This window comes from Cydia fagiglandana, chromosome 27 (assembly GCF_963556715.1).
Source record: "Cydia fagiglandana chromosome 27, ilCydFagi1.1, whole genome shotgun sequence".
Classification (NCBI taxonomy): Eukaryota; Metazoa; Arthropoda; class Insecta; order Lepidoptera; family Tortricidae; genus Cydia; species Cydia fagiglandana.
This window is the reverse complement of record NC_085958.1, coordinates 8746679-8765549: the sequence shown is the minus strand read 5'-3', so window position 1 is coordinate 8765549 and position 18871 is coordinate 8746679. Positions and strand designations below refer to the sequence as shown.

Below are 18871 nucleotides of genomic sequence, written 5' to 3'. Positions count from 1 at the left end.
GTAATTTATGGACAGTCGCCATCAGATATATCGGAGCGGCCAAGGTGTTCACAATATCTGAACACGCGCTCTAACGCCCTGACAATAGAGGCGTGTTCCGATATTTGTGAGCACCTTGGCCGCTCCGATATATCTGATGGCGACTGGACAGCCCCTATGTAAAAGTGAGAGGCACTAAAAAAAATTCTAAATTTTGTGTGACGTAATTAATGGACGATTCCTAAGAAAAATAATCCCCAGTAGTTACCAATTCACTTTGATGTCAACTTTATGAACTTATCCCAAGTAGGTTAAACTACCCCATTGTTGGCACCTCCAGCCTTATGTTCAAGCAGTAATAGTGATTTTCCTTCAAAAGTGCCAATGACTGGTAATTTTGAGTGCCAATTATTGAGTAACTTACCCTATTCTTACATTAGTGTCAATATAATTTACAATTATAAGGCTTTCTGATTTTAGTTAAAATCAAAAGTATCCATTATAATCGTATGTAAGATATACCCGGGTAACACCGGACTATTTTTCGGCGAGTTGGAAGGAAGTCACAAAAAATATATATTACTTATTTTACACTGACTTTTACCTCCGAATGTTTAGTGAATAGAATCAGGCGTTACTTTGCGGAAATCCATACTAATTAAAACCAAAATATTACTTTGCTAATCCGCGTAAAGATGCTAGTCAATCAGTGCTAACCCGTTATACGTTATACGGGAACGGCCCGTTGCCGGGCGTCAGACCGTCAACAACTCCTGAGGATGCCTCGTAGAGAGGCGAACCACGTGTCGAGGTTTATTCTTTTGGTGGTGGTTTGTTATATTTATTTGCGTATTTATTTTTGCGGTGGGAGGGTGGGAATATTAATTGCATGTAAAAATACGCAAGTAAGTATAACGGGTTAGCACTGATCGACTAGCACGTTATCTTTTCGCGGATTAGCAAAGTAATATTTTGGTTTTAATCCGAATGTTTATTTCAAATGATAAAAAAGAAAACAATCTTTTATTATAGATTCACTTACTGTCCCTTAATAGAATAGTTTAGGAGTAATCTACACTCAAAGTTGAACAACATTTTTTCAAGACACCAATTCCGAAAAACCTGCTTGGACTAAGATCGGACTAAATGCTAATTTGAACCCTAAAACAAGGAGAATAAGGTCGTTGCACCATCCCACTAACCCGGGGTTAATCGGTTAAGCCTTGAGTTACCACAGTTACCAGTACAATTTGATACGTTAAGAAAAGGCCATGAGTAAACCCATGCATAATAAAAAAAAAAAAAAAAAATCCGATCTTTTCCATTAAATTTTAACTTTTCTGCATTTTTTTTTCAAACTTCCGTAACACACGACTGAGCGGTTACTATATACAATGTGTCAAGAGGGACGAACGTTATATTGCTAGTGATATAAAATAACTACTGCTTTGGTAGCAATTGCGATCATACGATCTTAATCTTACCCTCCATCCGATCTTACCCAGGTATATGCCACTGTAATGCTGTAAGTAGATTGTTACTGTAGTTTCCAATTTTAATATATATTTCTCCGGTAAAAATTGAGAGTCGCTTACATATATCTATACAGATGTAGTGCAAGTGCATAATTGTTTTCCATCGTATTTTCTCGGAAACGTTCGTATTTGTCATGCTACTTCAGTCAACCTCAGTACTTTTTGAACCGAGACTGACTGTAATAGTTCGTACGTTTCCGTGAAAATACGGAAAATAATTATGCACTACTGTAAGGTGTAACTGTAGTTTCCAATTTTAATATATATTTTTTTCTGATAAAATGTGAGTCGCTTACATATCTATAATTATCTTCTTTACATGATAATCAAATCCTTGATGCATTTTAAACATTTGCAGTTTCCAAGTTTCCGTTATAATTTCTCTTGTATTCTGTGGGTTGCTATATATGTATATCTATACCTTTTTCCGTCTGTCCGTCCGCCTGTCCAAGCGGTGTATGGGCGAGCTGATATTTTGTATGGCGTCGAGGAGATGTTCCCTCGGTTTCTGCATGCGCTTCGCTGAGCGCGTTCGGAACTTGGCGGAGTCTTGGGTTACAAGGCGGCCGGGAGTCAGGGATTTTAGACATCTGGAAAAAAAATTGTAGTCCGAGGTTTAGTCCAAGTCTAATAGTAAAATCAGTAACAGAAGTCATAAAAAAACAAGCCTCATGAGTACATAGTTTATTTTTAACCCCCCACGCAAAAAGAGGGGGGAGGAGATTTCAATTTATTTTATTTTAATATAATTATATCTGGGCCATTTTATTTAAAGTTGTCCCCTACACTTTTTTTTCAAAATTGGGATTTTTTAAGTTATTTCTACTCAGAATCACGAGCTCTTTCTATCCTAATAGGAGAAAAAAAGTGTCCTTTAAATAAAATGGCCCATCTAAGGTAAATTTCTAAGGTAATAAAATTAGTTAAAATGTTAGTTATTTTATTTACCTCGCATATTCGTCTAGTTTCTTGGTGAGCAACTCGTTTTTAAGCTTAGCGGCCGCTAGCTCCCTCGTTAGTTGCGTCTTGCTCTTGTTGCCGGCCGGATGTAGCAGCGGGTGCTTCCGCAGCCGGCTCGCGGACGGTCGCTGGTTCGGGTCCGGGTCGATCATTTTCTGAAATTAATTATACGGGTTAAGATCATGGATCTGATTATTATAGGTCAAAAGATGTCATAAATTTGAAAAAACACTATATCTTAATTTTTAGCTGGATATTTTTATAATATTACTGTTAGTGAATTTATCTGTGGCGAAAAATACATGTATTTAATATGTTTAAAAAATAACATTTAAACAAGCCTAGAACAAGATACAAATATTGAATATAAATACATAATAATATGGCTAATTAGACCGTTGCGGAGTAGTAACGATGAATAGTCAATGGAATTCTTTAAATTAAAGAGTACGGGTCCAACAACACTACCCTGAGGCACACCATTAAAATTGTTCGGTTCTACAGTGATATGGTTTCCAATATTTACTTTCTTCTAACTAATTAATAATGCCAATTTGCTAATTCTGGTTAGCATAAAGGAGCTCTAATGGCGCTGCTGCATGTCGATTATACCTATATTTTCTATACCGATTAGGAAGTCAACCGTGTCAAAGGCTTCCTAACGATCTAAAAGTTCCGTCCCAGTATATTACCTGTATGAGCTGGTGGAATTCTCGGGATATACCGGGCAGGTCGGGCAGCTGCCCGTCCCGGAGCGCGTGCCAGGCGGGGCCGTTCTTAGGTAAAGGCCCGCCGCCCGCCGCCTCGAACAGCGTCAGACCTGGACAATTCAAAACATTATAGAGTGTAAATGGGTGAATCAACTTTTTCTTGTCACTAGTTGCCATGGTTACGGTCTCCTGGGTCACTCTTAAAATACACTTAAAAAACAACGGGTTGCACTCCGGGAGTGCCGACAGAAGTGAAAACTCAATGACTAGTCCAAAATGTTTGCAGCACTATGTATAATTGACCCATCCTCCTTTCTATTGAAAAACTTTAGTTCCGAAATTGCTGGCCAGTGAACTTAAATTTGTAGCGTTAATTGTTTAAAATTCGAATAGAAATTGTAAAGTTACCTTGCAGACCTCGCATCTACAGTGGAACCTGGATAATTGCAATCTCAAGGGACCGGCCATTTTTTGTCAATTAACCAGGTTTTTCATTTAAGCAGGTCGTGTCAATTAACGAGGTTCAAAAAATCGTTGTGTCAATTATAGAGGTTTTCATTAATAGAGGTACGCAACCTCTATTAATGAAATAGAGGTTTTCATTAATAGAGGTTGCGTATCTGACAAATTTCTTTTATAGAGGTGCAAATAACCATTGAAAGTAGACACGCTTACGTTCTGGGTTTCTAGTCTATAAAAAAGCTATATATAGCTTCTGTCAATATTTGCACTTTTACACTACATTAATTACAACATTATTTTCTTATTAATCATGTGGGTTTAAAAAATTCCATTGAATTGTAGAAGAAAGTTTTATTAGAATGTAAAAAGCATACTTTGTTTTTGGTTTTAACAAAACTATTTCACCTACTACAGGCTGTGATAGATACCCAATAAATAAATAGCATTCTGGATGAAGACATAAATAAAATGATCATTGCTATTATAATATTGTTTCTGCTGTCTGCAAATACATTATTTCAATTACAGAGGTAATAAGTAAGACTCGTTTCAATAATAGAGGTAAAAAAAGAGCAGAAATAACGGATTTTTTTAACACAGTGTCAATTATAGAGGTCTTAGTTGCGATGTGGTCAATTACAGAGGCAAAATTACGAAAAGCACTAAAATCTAAATTGCAATTATAGAGGTTCCAAAATTTCAATTATAGAGGCCTTTTGGTCTCAAGGGACCGGGACCGGACTTTTGGTTGCAATTATTGAGGTTTTCCATTTATCCAGGTGCCAATTAACCAGGTTTCACTGTAAATATATTTGATCATGATATTTTGAGTTTTGTTCACCAGTACTCGAGTTCACTTTTATTAGCGATTTCATCAAGATGAGACTTTATTGAATTATATTGGAGTGATATAAAGTTAGAATGTAACTGTGAGATCCTCGTATTTCAGCCCGTACAAGATTAGAACATTGAGCTTTATTGCTTAACATAAAAGTCCAGTTTTAAATAATTGACCTGATTATGATACGTTATGACTAAAGTTCTTTGGTGAATAACATTGTCCGTGACACATGACGTCAGCGTTACGTTACGCGTTACGTTACGCGTTACGCTGAATCGAGTTTATCATTTTTTCCCCACCTCAAAAAGTGCTCAGCGCCGCTAAAGAAGTTTTCACTTCAACAAGATATAGTTGATCGACCCAAATAACCGAATGTAACAATAATTAATTTAAATATTACAACAAACCTAAAACCATTTTCAGTGTATTTACCTAATGATGATGATGACACACATTAAAAACCAAACTGCTTTCTCGAACTCACATTTTGCTTAATGAGAGAGTGAGACGTAATGCATATTGGACCAAGAAATTGGACAGGTGGAATACCCGGGTTATTCCCACTAGTTACCACCAAGTTGTTACCAGTGGATACCAGGGATATTGCGAACATCCGCATCCGCAACCGCGGAACTTCCGCATTATTTTCAACATCCGCATCTGCATCCGCATCCGCATAAAATCAATGAGGAGCTTATGCGGATGCGGATGTCGAACAAGTCGGTACAGGAACGTCTTAGCGGCGACGTAGTATTACCTATAACGAAATCGTCTAGACCTAGTAAAGTCGGCCATGTTACTGTTTGTTAAATATAACGCACCTATATTCTTGGTCAAATACTAAACGTTTCGTTTTTTTTTTTAATAAAAATACACTAAAAATTTAATATTTGACGTTTTCTAAGTACCTAATTTTGACATCCGCATCCGCATCCGCGGGTGTGAGCCATTAAATATCCGCATCCGCATCCGCGGATGTCAAAAAATCTGCATCCGCAACATCCCTGGTAATTACCACCAAACCGAGATAGTGGTAACTACTGGGAATTATTTTTCCCATTTGTTACCAGTGGTAAAAGGTGGGAAAAAAATTCCCAGTAGTTACCACTGGTAACAACTTGGTGGTAACTAGTGGGAATAACCCGAATACCCTAAGACTATTCTCTCTTCTTCAATGAAGAAACAAACAAGATACGTATCCCAGGAATTGGCGTAGGCACTAGTTTTTACGAAAGCGACTGCCATCTGACCTTCCAACCCAGAGGGTAAGCTAGGCCTTATTGGGATTAGTCCGGTTTCCTCACGATGTTTTCCTTCACCGAAAAGAGACTGGTAAATATCAAATGTAATTTCGTACATAAGTTCCGAATAACTCATTGGTACGAGCCGAGGTTTGAACCCGCGACCTCCAGATTACAAGTCGCACGCTCTTACCGCTAGGCCACCAGCGTTTCAGCTCGGCTCAGCGATTTTGGTAATAATGATGATTGATGAGGTAGACTTACCGAAAGCGAATATGTCGGACTTGGTGAGATGTGTGAGATCCTCCTGAATGATCTCGCGAGTGAGATAGCGACAATCCCCCTCCTCTACACGCGGGGATGACACGCACGTCACGTGACCTAAATCACCTGTTGAAAAAAGAACATAATTTATATAGTTATAGGGAGATCTGTGAATTTTTGGGTGGATATTGGAGTATGCCGTGATGTAAAAATATAAGGAATAATGAAACATCTTTTTAATTAAAATGTGTGAATAATAACTGGGGAGGTCAATTCGAAAACCTAAAACCATGATCAGGTTTGTATGATGCATCCATTTTATCTTATCTTTTTCTGTAACTCACCGATATTGTGCGTGTTGGTATGGCTGTCTTGGCTACACACGACGTTGTTACGTTACTGATCACTATGTGCGTGAGTTGTAACTAATGTAACCACTGTGACTCAATATTGATCTGAGTCAGCCGCCGGCTCGCCTACACTCGAAGACCTTACCACCACTATAAGTAAGAGTTGTAGCTAATGCAACTACCGTAACTCATCTATCTTGTATATGTGCGTGTTGGTGTTATAGTCGTCATCGTCCGAGTCCGCCGCTGGCTTGCCCTCTCGGCTGCACACGATGTTACCGGGTTTCACGTCCATGTGTGCCAAATGTAACTGCTGTAACTCACCGATCTTGTATATGTGCGTGTTGGTGTTATAGTCGTCATCGTCTGAGTCCGCCGCTGGCTCGCCCTCTCGGCTGCACACGAAGATGTTACCGGGTTTCACGTCCATGTGCACGAGTTGTAACGAATGGATGTAACTGTAACAATCGATAATAATGTTTAGAAATGAAAAATATATGTACCTACATATATGCAAATCTATTTTCAACACAGGTCTGGATAATCAGAAATTTGGTACAGGGATATTTGACTTCCAAATTCCAATGAAAGACATATTAGAGGGAGGGGGAGGGGGAGTATCTACTGAGACGCTTACGTAATTTTGTTTTTTTTTATTTAGGTTATAATATAGTAGAAAACGTATTATTTTAGTTAAATAATAAATAAATAAATAAATAAATAAATAAATATTATAGGACATTCTTACACAGTTTGACTAAGTCCCACAGTAAGCTCAAGAAGGCTTGTGTTGTGGGTACTCAGACAACGATATATATAATATACAAATACTTAAATACATAGAAAACACCTATGACTCAGGAACAAATATCTGTATCATCATACAAATAAATGCCCTTACTGGGATTCGAACCCAGGACCATCGGCTTCGCAGGCAGGGTCACTACCCACTAGGCCAGACCGATCGTCAAAAGTTGAGTCATAGTAAAAGTATTGTAAACAATAGTTATACATATAATCAAGCTTTTCAATCTCATACCTCACTTAGGCCACTCAGCAAGCTTCGTACCAACACGGTACACACGAAAAGCTCTCTATTATATCACGATCGTATAAAATTCTATTATATAGTCAAATACTCACGCTAAACCATCAGCCACATGGGCCAGCAGTAGCAACAGTTCGCTTTCCGGCAGCGATCCCTTCTCCATCATCTGCTGCAGGCTGCCCCCGGAGCAGTATTCGTTCTGGATTTTCATGTGGTCTACTGCCCAAGTATAACAGTACAATACTCACGCTAAACCATCAGCCACATGGGCCAGCAGCAGCAACAGTTCGCTTTCCGGCAGCGGTCCCTTCTCCATCATCTGCTGCAGGCTGCCCCCGCAGCAGTATTCGTTCTAGATTATCATGTGGTCTACTGCCCAATTATAACAGTAGAATACTTACGCTAAGCCATCAGCAACATGGGCGAGCAACAGTAACAGTTCGCTTTCCGGCAGCGGTCCCTTCTCCATCATCTGCTGCAGGCTGCCCCCGGAGCAGTATTCGTTCTGGATTATCATGTGGTCGTCTTCCGCCCACGCTGAGTAGTATCTGTAGAAAGTAATGAGTATTAATATTGTTTTATTGATACTTGATAATGATAATATGGAAATAACAAATTTCCTAAGAATTTCGGTTTGTTCATATGAGATTGGTCTTTTAAATGTTTTCATACCAGTCTATTCATATCTTATCTGCAATATGGTTGTGTCCAGCGTAACTATAACCACGGCACTTGCCCCGATTGAGACCTCAATTGGACCCAGAGCAAAAATGAATATGAATTTGCCTCGAATGAATGAATTTATATCTCACCTGACGACCCGGGGATGTTTCCCCAACACGGCACGTACACCTCGGTCAGCGCGGCGCGCTCCTGCGCAGAGCCCGCCACCGGTCTCAGAGACCGCTTCAGTGCGTACACGTATCCGTATAGTTTACTGTATCTCACCTGACGACCCGGGGATGTTTCCCCAACACGGCACGTACACCTCGGTCAGCGCGGCGCGCTCCTGCGCAGAGCCCGCCACCGGTCTCAGAGACCGCTTCAGTGCGTACACGTATCCGTATAGTTTACTGTATGTCACCTGACGACCCGGGGATGTTTCCCCAACACGGCGTGAGCTTACACCCCGGTCAGCGCGGCGCGCTCCTGCGCAGAGCCCGCCACCGGTCTCAGGAACTTCTCCAGTGCGTACACGCATCCGTCTAGCTTGTTTACTGTATCTCACCTGACGACCCGGGGATGTTTCCCCAACACGGCATGAGCGTACACCTCGGTCAGCGCGGCGCGCTCCTGCGCAGAGCCCGCCACCGGTCTGAGAGACCGTTTCAGTGCGTACACGCAGCCGTCCAGTTTGTTGACGCAGCGCGTGACGCGGCCGAACTCGCCGCGGCCGATCACGCCGAGTTCAATGAACTCTACGTTATACCGGGATATGTTGGACTCCTGGTGACAATATACATATATATATATTTTTTTTCATTTATTTATTAACACAAAATAATACATTTAAAAAATCATGACAGCAAACAAAGCCCCCTGAGGCTTAACTGCCGCTGTAATCGCTCGTATTTACTATTAATATTAAGTATATTAAACTATGGAGTATTTCATTTCATTTTATGATATTAATTGTAAAAAAAATCGGACAAGTGCGACTCGCCCACCGAGGGTTCCGTACTTTTTTAGCATTTGTTGTTATAGCGGCAACAGAAATACATCATCTGTGAAAATTTCAACTAGCTAGCTAGCTATCACGGTTCGTGAGATACAGCCTGGTGACAGACAGACGGACGGACAGTGGAGTCGTAGTAATAGGGTCCCGTTTTACCCTTTGGGTACGGAACACTAAAACCACTGTGTCTGGGCCATTTCAGTAATAAAAATCATTTCAGTAAAAATGTATAATAGCTTATTTTCGAAAAAATATCAACTCTTGAGTGATTTCTACTCAGAATCACGAAAACTATGAATTTAAGAAGTGTACGATAAAAATTTCCAGGTTTGTGACGCCTTTTCACATACATTTTGTATGAACCGTACCAAAACTGACACCTAAAATTTGTATGAAAAACAAGGGATTCTTTTTTTCTTTGTTTTATTCAATAATTCTTGTAATACAAGTCGAATAACCCAAGAATTGATCGTTTTTCAAAAAATATACATCCGAGACACTTTTAATGAAAAGATCTGTCATTTTAGTATATGGCAAATAAAATTAATACTAAATATGTGTATGAAACATAAGCTTACCCTCAATCTTTTAGCCGGCTGCTCCGGTGTGGCATCTCCCATAGACGTCGGTGTTTTAGATAGCGCCCGCTTTTTCTTGTTCAACGCTTGGCCTGTGTACAATAAATACAAGTTAGTTATTATAATTAATATCTAAGGGATGTATCATGATGCTTCGTGACCGTCAGCTGTGGCTCCGATGGTGGATTGTGAATATCGCTTGGGAGGAAATTACTAGACAGTGTATACTAGAGTTCTAGGGTAAATGTGGCTTATAACTCATAGAAGGTTATAGAAAGTGTCATGAAGCTTTGTGACCGTCAGCTGCCGTTCCGTTGGACCGTAATCGCCCGGGTAGCTTACTAGTCAGCTTATACCTTGGGATCTACAGGGTAAATGTGTCTAGAAAGGTACATTCATCATCACCTTCCTCGCGTTGTCCCGGCATTTTGCCACGGCTCATGGAAGCCTGGGGTCCGCTTGGCAACTAATCCCAAGAATTGGCGTAGAAAGGTACATTAAGGTCTGAAAATGTGACTTGTAGTGATAATGACGACCGGTCTGGCCTAGTGGGTAGTGACCCTGCCTATGAAGCCAATGGTCCCAGGTTCGAATCCTGGTAAGGGCATTTATTTGTATGATGATACAGATATTTGTTCCTGAGTCATGGTTGTTTTCTATGTATTTAAGTATTTATATTTATATATTATATATATCGTTGTCTGAGTACCCACAACACAAGCCTTCTTGAGCTTACCGTGGGGCTTAGTCAATTTGTGTAAACATGTCCTATAATATTTATTTATTTATTTATAATGGTAGTCTTACCGTCAGGAGTGAACGGGTTGATGTTGGCCACGGGTTTGGAGTCCTCGTGCATGCTGCCGAGGGCGCTGTCCTCGTCCGGAGGATGCAGGTGGTGGCTGGAGCCTGTGGTGACGCCTGGGGGCAATAGAAAATTATATGATATGACTTATGATGATATGATATGTCTTTTCACATCTTTTTAGGATTCCGTAGCCAAATGGCAAAAAACGGAACCCTTATGGATTCGTCATGTCTGTCTATCTGTCTGTCCGTCCGTATGTCACAGCCACATTTTTCCGAAACTATAAGAACTATACTGTTGAAACTTGGTAAGTAGATGTATTCTGTGAACCGCATTAAGATTTTCACACGAAAATAGAAAACAATAAATTTTGGGGCTCCCCATACTTAGAACTGAACCGCAAAAAATATTTTTTCATCTTACCCATACGTGTAGGGTATCTATGGATATCTAGGATAGTTCTTCAAAAATTATATTGAGGTTTCTAATATCATTTTTTTCTAAACTGCCGGCCTAGCCGAGGTTACAATCGCTATCGCTTCGACAACGAAAACCATTATGTCTCTCTATCACACTTCCATATTAGTGCGACAGTGACAGTTGCGTTTCGATCGCTACGGAGCGTAAGCGATCGGCATCTTGGCTACGCGGCCTGAATGGTTTGCGCGAGAGACACTTCCAAAGTGGTAAAATGTGTGTGTGTGTGTAACCCCCCCTGTAACTTCTAACATAAGAGAATGATAAAACTAAAAAAAATATTGGTTTGAACGAGATCTAGTAAGTAGTTTTTTTTAATACGTCGTAAACCACAATTTTATTATGTTACTTGCTGCTACGGAACCCTTCATGGGCGAGTCCGACTCGCACTTGGTCGCTTTTATTTTAGTTTTATCAAGTTCAATCATAAAGAGATCATGAATGACGCTCAAATTGACTAGTGTATAACTGTATGCCCAGACGCCATGGTCGAAACCGGCTCGGATAGAATGATAATTAAACCCTTACTATAAGTACCTAGACTTGGCTCACGAGATAATCGCCATGTGGGATGTTGATTCGACGATCATTGTACCGATAGTCGTTTCAGTGGACGGTCTAATAGCGAAGAGTCTCCTACATCTTGAGAGACTCTCGCTGGGTGGTTGGATCAAGGGTCAGATGCAGAAGGCGGTAATTTTGGACATGGCGCGTATAGTACGTCGGTCCTGACCAGCTTTGGCCTTGCCCCGCTGCTGGCTGCACCCTAGGTTAGGTTTTTAGGGTTTCGTACCCAAAGGGTCAAACGGGACCCTATTACTAAGACTCTGCTGTCCGTCTGTCACTAGGCTGTATCTCACGAACCGTGATAGCTAGACAGTTGAAATTTTCACAGATGATGTATTTCTGTTGTCGCTATAACAACAAATACTAAAAACAGAATAAAATAAAGATTTAAGTGGGCTCCCATACAACAAACGTGATTTTTGACCGAAGTTAAGCAACGTCGGGCGGGATCAGTGCTTGGATGGGTGACCGTTTTTTTTTTCCTTTTTTTGCATTATGGTACGGAACCCTTCGTGCGCGAGTCCGACTCGCACTTGTTTATAATGTGCTCATACTTGTTTTTTATTTGCTTTTTATGTGTTTTTGTATTTTACTTTTATATTCATATTATAAATGACCTAGCCTAAGAAGTAAAACAAATAAATGAAATCCTTACTATAACCCTATCCCTATCCTTATTACATTTAAGTGTACCCATTGTCTATTCCGCCAGGCGTGTCTCACTCCGCGATTTCGTCGCTTTGCTACAGGTAGCTAAAAGTACATCCGTTCCACCCCAATTTTGGTGGCTAGCCATAAGCCGCGCGTGGCGCTGTCGCCACCTAGCGGCCATATCTGTGCTGATCGTAACAGACGCGTTTTGTTAGAGAGTGAGTCTTCTGTACCTAGTACTATGTATTCTGTGATTCCGCCAAATTTTACTGTAATGTTGTATGGTAACTTACATGGTACATTGAGTTTGGGAGGAAACAGTCGCGATCTCGAAGTGTTGTGCGATGGCGTTGAGCATTTTTCTAGAAGGCTCTTCGGCGTCCGGGGACTGTCAAATAACCTGTAAAGATAATAATAAAGAAAAAATAAATAAATGAAGATAAAATAAGATTATTAAAAAGAATATTCGGCGCTTCGGCCGAGGAAGGGGCCGAATATTCGGTATAGTCGCACCAATAAAAGTCTGCAGCGGATTTGATAGCCCACGCAGTGTAAGTGTTATTTATGCATCATAATTTCACAGAAGTTTGACGTTTAAGATGACACTTGCACTGTGTGGGCTATCAAAATCGCTGCAGACTTTTTACGGTCTAACTTTATTCGGCTAAACCACTATTCGGGACATCTCTAATCAGTACCGCTACTTGATACTAGAATCCTCTAGTGTCACGACTTACGAAATTTGTATTGAACAAAAGCAGAAGGAGTTGAAAATAGAGTTTCAGTTAATCTGGTTATAATATTAACTGAAAATTGTTGAGCATTAGACTTTTTGGTAGTTGCACCATCTATTGTCAAGTAGCAGTACTGATAATTCCGCTACTCGACGCTAGATGTCGACTATGAAAATAATAGTTGATTTGGTACTAAAACTGATGTATGGAGCTGTGGCGGCGCGTCCATAAAAGCCGATTCCCACCGGCTTGCCTGTTTTTGGACGTTAGAGCATTAGCCCCCATTCGCACGACAGCGCCCCATTCAACGCGCGTTAAAAAAGCGCTTGAATCTGTCCACATCCACACTCTAAATTCGACTTAACGACCAAGGCTTAAAGTCGAAAATCCAACAACGCTTGATAAAAAACGTCACCGCTGTCGTGTGAATAGATACATGGTTATCCATTTGTGTCATTCAAACGCTTTTTAACGCGCGTTGAAAAAGCTGCCGTGCGAATGGGGCCCTATACTTGTTAAAAAAATATGTAAGCCAAATTAGCCCCGGCTTGCCTATGGATATGTTTGACGCACCGCCACTGGTATGGTATGGAGTGAGCAATCTATGTATTTTTTTCTCTATGATGATAGTTTAGCCAAGCCCTAATAAATATAAAATTACAAAATAATCTCAATAATTTGTATTCACATATTATTGAGCCCTGACTACCTCTTTTTTTCGCCATGTGGTTGCTACAATTATAACCCATATGGAAAGCACAGATGTAATATCACACTTGCACTCCCCACCTTATAGCAACAATACTTGTAACACCTGAGAAAGATTTAAAAAAGAAACTTGCAAGACTCAGACAAATTGTAAGTAGTGTATCAAACTCAATCAAATTTGGACTTAAACACATTTGCAATAAAACTCAAAATCTCTAAAACACATTCATTTTATGTCCATGCAAGATGATGCACCTATCATGTATTGCAAAATGAACTTAATATGTTGGGACGTAAGATTGAAATCCTTTTAAAAGTTTACAAGCTACCTAAGAAAGGTGAGGCACATTTTTTTTTGGATTCTCTGTGTGTTATAATACGATTGATTTTTCTTTGTGGTGTTTTTGCGTGGGTGTTTTTTGTGGGGACAGCTGTGATGCCAGTGATCATATGTTTGTGTCATTGTTGTTTATAACTGTGCTTTAACTGATTTTTAACTGAAATCCTTGTCAACACATGGCCATGTTGAATTTTTTTCCACTTATTCTTTTAAATGGATTTATCTAACAAACATGTCTGCAAAATGTGTACTGGCAATATAATATAACCCATTACTCACAAACAATAAAGATTATGATTATAAATCAATGTCATATAATTAAATAAATATTATAGGACTTTTTCACACAAATTGACTAAGCCCCACAGGGTCCACTAGGCCAGATCGGTTGTCATACTCTGTTTTTATCTAGTTTGTGAGGGAAAGTGGCACAATAAGTCCCACATGGATAGAGCCACGAATTAACAATAGATTAGGGACCCCTTATCAGTTACCAGCCTGATTAGCTAATCAGGAACCCATTAGGGATAAGCATAGGAATGTGGGATTATATGACTCATGTTGCACACTGTGTTTTTGGATGAATTAACTTTGGTAACATGACATGGTGATTTCATGGTATTTACCAATTTACCAAACATGCATTTATGTTAATAATAAATAAAAAGCCATTTATGAGCATGTCTCAAAAAGTTAGTACATTTCGATCACATCGGACCGCCGCCCCAACTGGTGGTCCTCTGCATTTTGTTGGGTCTATGGTCCACCTTTTAAATAAATAAGTAAATAAATATTATAGGACATTCTTACACAGATTGACTAAGTCCCACAGTAAGCTCAAGAAGGCTTGTGTTGTGGGTACTCAGACAACGATATATATAATATACAAATACTTAAATACATAGAAAACACCCATGACTCAGGAACAAATATCTCTGTATCATCATACAAATAAATGCCCTTACTGGGATTCGAACCCAGGACCATCAGCTTTGCAGGCAGGGTCACTACCCACAAGGCCAAACCTTTTGTCAGTATAGTGTGATATGTGGCCAGCCCAGTGCCATTTTAGGGATAGAGCTTGTATGAGAGCATCAACTACTCTGGTCTTTTGCCTAATTTTTACACTGTAAATTTTTTGTATCTTCCTTATTTTTTTAAATACTTCTCTCCATTTATGTTATGAATTTGTTATAATTATAAGCCAATTTCCTTTATATTACATGTACAAATAAGTATGAGCGAAATGCATGTGCAAATGAAAAACAAAAGACATCATGCATCAAAATATAAGTTTCAACTGGCCTCATGGACAAGATAGACCAAACATTACCCTTCCTCAAATAAAAAGGGTAAAATGAAAGATTATTAGAGTAACAAACTTGTTACAACTTGTGCCCAAAAGTAGGATAAGAACATTGGGAACAGGTTTGACAGGTTTGCCAGACTTTATGAGATTTGTAACTGCAACTTGTCTCAACATGTTTATGTATAGAAATTAGATGAGACAACCCACAGAATGCTTCAGATGAGTTAGATCAGCAGTCAGCAACCTTTTAGCAGCCAAGGGCCACATAGTAGTTAATGATGGGACTTTTATGACTTTATCAGACATTGTCGTTTGTCAATATTACATACAAAATAGTCGGGAGGCTCGCGGGCCGCAAGAGAGAGGTACTGCGGCCCGCCTGTTGCTGACTGCTGAGTTAGATCCAAGGTGTAGTGTAGGCCTCTACTAATTGTACAAAAGACATCAAAAGTAATAGAATATGTCACAAGTACCTATGAAACAATAATGATGTCTGTACCTATATGAATTGGTATGTTATTTGTGCCTACAAATAAAGAAAGAATGACTTACAGGGAAAATGGTTATTTACAGGAAAATTTTAATCCTTTACATTGATTCATCCAACTTTCCCCTCAGGGTTGGAAGGTCAGATGTCAGATGACAGTCACTTTTGTAAAAACTAGTGCCTTCATCAATTCTTGGGATTAGTTATCAAGCAGACTCCAGGCTCCCACGAGCTGTGGCAAAATGCCGGGATAATGCGAGGAAGATGATGATGATTGATTCATCCAATGATTTACAAAATTACTATTACCTATTTTATGTTTAAAAATCTTTATTTCAATGTTTATTCATGTCAAATTATGAAGATTTCATTGTCAATCCTAAGAATTCATACATTTAATTAATATAGGGTAGATGCAGCAATAGTTGACCAGTAAAGGCATGTTGACCATATGAGTGTGACAAAGATAGAAAATTTTTAGGGTTCCGTACCCAAAGGGTAAAACGGGACCCTATTACTAAGACTTCGCTGTCCGTCCGTCCGTCCGTCCGTCTGTCTGTCACCAGGCTGTATCTCACGAACCGTGATAGCTAGACAGTTGAAATTTTCACAGATGATGTATTTCTGTTGCCGCTATAACAACAAATACTAAAAACAGAATAAAATAAAGATTTAAATGGGGCTCCCATACAACAAACGTGATTTTTGATCAAAGTTAAGCAACGTCGGGAGGGGTCAGTACTTGGATGGGTGACCGTTTTTTTTTTGCTTTTTTTTTGTTTTTTTTTTTTGCATTATGGTACGGAACCCTTCGTGCGCGAGTCCGACTCGCACTTGCCCGGTTTTTAGTATACATTTTTCTATCTACTGGTCAACTACTGGTGCCTGGTCAACTATAGGGTCAACCATCCTAATAAATTTCTGGATTGGATGCCTAAGGCCCAGTAGGCCCAGGCCTAGGGACGCATGACATTAAGGGCCGCAGTCGATATGACGGGTGCTGAGAAAAGGGTGGCTACAGGGCCTGGGGCCTAGGGCGGCAAAGACTGCAAATCCGCCACTGAGTGGCATAGCATACACTAATCCCAAGATAATAAAATGGGTTGGCTTCCGCGAGGCCCCCTTAAGTGCGAGGCCGAGGGCGAGGGCCTACTTCTAGCTATGCCACTTAGTATAGAATAGATGGAAGAAAAATAACCTAAGTTTGTATTTAATCCATTGGTATTATTAAATACAAATTACAGTAGAGTCCGGTTATAACGACACTCAAGGGACCGCTGTTATTACGTCGTACTAACCGGACGTCGTACAAAACGAGCCGCCAATTTTAATATATTTTTTAATCAAAATAATTACATCATTTTGTATTTATTAATACTTATGCGACAATCAAAGAAATAAAACATTTCTTTTAAAATATATATTTACGTTAGTATTACGACATTTACGACACCTTGTCTTAAATGGAGAGACTTGTGTGTTTAGAAGAAGCCACTTTTCATCAAGGTGTACTCACTCGTCATCCGCAAATTACTCGAATCCCGTAAAATAAAAAGTCGTAATTCTTGGGGATCTAATCAAGATGACGTTGTTTTATCACATAGTTCCTGTGGCCACCTCCTGTGTCCATCGACAGATCAGCTCGAAGGTACCTACCAAGATATTGCATTGTCACCCAACTTACATAATTATATCTTATTTATCTTATTTTTTTTATTATGTGTGTGAAGTTTAAGCTCAATCGAATAATGGGAATTGTTTTATTTAGTTTGCAAGATTACGAAAAGTCGCATGACTATTTATTTCATCTTACTCCCTATATGCAAAACGGGGAGGAGAGTTGGGTGCGCGGGACGGAGTAAGCTTCTTACCAACAATTTATTTGTAAAAACTACGTCGCTCGTCGTTGTAACCGGACTTGACGGACGGATTTTGAGTCAATTTCCGTCGTTAAAAGCGATCGGTCGTTATAAGCAGAGTCGTTATAAACGGTTGTGCTTTCATAGTAGCTTGTACTAAAACCAAACAAGTGCCTATACTTACGTCGCTATAAGCGGTTGGTTGGTATATGCGGAGTCGTACTAACCGGACTCTACTGTATTAGTATTATTACTGACTCCTTGGTCAAACTTATAGAAAAACGGATATTATAAAGACAAGGAATACAAATACAATGACATTTTTACATTATTATTTATGAATAATTGTAATTATAAGCAGATAACCTACTGAATCTTCAGAGTACTTATAAAGTGACAAAACGCTTAGAAATGGAACGAAATGAAAAGCTATTTAACAATCATGTGATGATGATGCTCATAAATGAATAAAATTAACACACTTTCTAGAAAAGAAACTGCTATTATTATTAGCAACACCTGCCTCGCAATCAAAACAAGCCAGCGTCAGCCTAAAGTGTTATATAACGGGTTTTCGGTAATTTGGCATTCGTTCAGCGTTTAAATGCGACAAACAAGCTTTAACGTGGTATTTTATGGGATAAGTTCAGGTGATAGTGAAAGTTTTACCTCAAAGCTCGAACTTTTCTGTATGGTGGACTCATTGATGATGGCGCAGGAGATCCCACTTTCTCTTCATCGTCAGGATAACTAAAATCCAGCTTCCTTGGGAACACTGGCGGGATAGGACTTAGATTTTCCGAAAATGTATTGAAGGAATCTGACATTTCTTCCGACAGTTCCGTAGAATTATGCTTGGTCAATCCCGTATTCATTCTGTACCATTCGGTCATGATTAATAACACATAGATAACACTTTACACTTTAATAACACTGTAACTTTAATTAATAACTTACACGACACTGGATTTAACAATATTCTAAACAAAGCACACTTTCACAATTCACGTACGTTATGGCGGATGACGCACAGCACCTGTTCAAGTGTGCGGCCAATCACAGCGCTTCATTTAACCGGTGCGATGAATACTGAGCTCTCATTGGCTGCCGTTATTTTTTTTAAATAACGATGTCGCTTCAATACATATCATTGGTTCGTTTATAGATGCGTTCATATTTAAAACTGCGTTTTGTAACTACAATTTCATAGCATTTTTAAATTTTGAATAGTTTTTTTTATTATAAAAATATCATTAAACAGGTAAAAATCTTGATAACTGTGTAAGTA

General features: G+C 39.4%; 1 protein-coding gene across 1 annotated transcript; it reads right to left on the bottom strand.

The window, feature by feature from the left end:
* Positions 1-1317: 1317 nt before the first annotated feature.
* On the bottom strand, positions 1318-18613 carry LOC134677921 (wee1-like protein kinase). Its single transcript, XM_063536367.1, has 12 exons — positions 18253-18613; positions 12447-12546; positions 11662-11671; positions 10451-10564; positions 9644-9735; positions 8619-8836; positions 7792-7938; positions 6667-6800; positions 5993-6118; positions 3167-3294; positions 2463-2629; positions 1318-2104 (listed from the first exon to the last, which is right to left on the bottom strand). Exons 1-12 carry the CDS (start codon positions 18474-18476, stop codon positions 1930-1932), a joined length of 1635 nt encoding a protein of 544 aa, XP_063392437.1. The 5' UTR covers positions 18477-18613; the 3' UTR covers positions 1318-1929.
* Between the last annotated feature and the right edge of the window lie 258 nt (positions 18614-18871).

Coding starts and splice junctions, on each gene's coding strand:
- LOC134677921 (XM_063536367.1), bottom strand. CDS start 18,476: ATGACCGAATGGTACAGAATGAATACGGGATTGACCAAGCATAATTCT. Junction 12,547..18,252: donor AGAAAAGTTCGAGCTTTGAG/GTAAAACTTTCA, acceptor TTATCTTTACAG/GTTATTTGACAGTCCCCGGA. Junction 6,801..7,791: donor CATGTTGCTGATGGCTTAGC/GTAAGTATTCTA, acceptor CGATTGTTACAG/TTACATCCATTCGTTACAAC.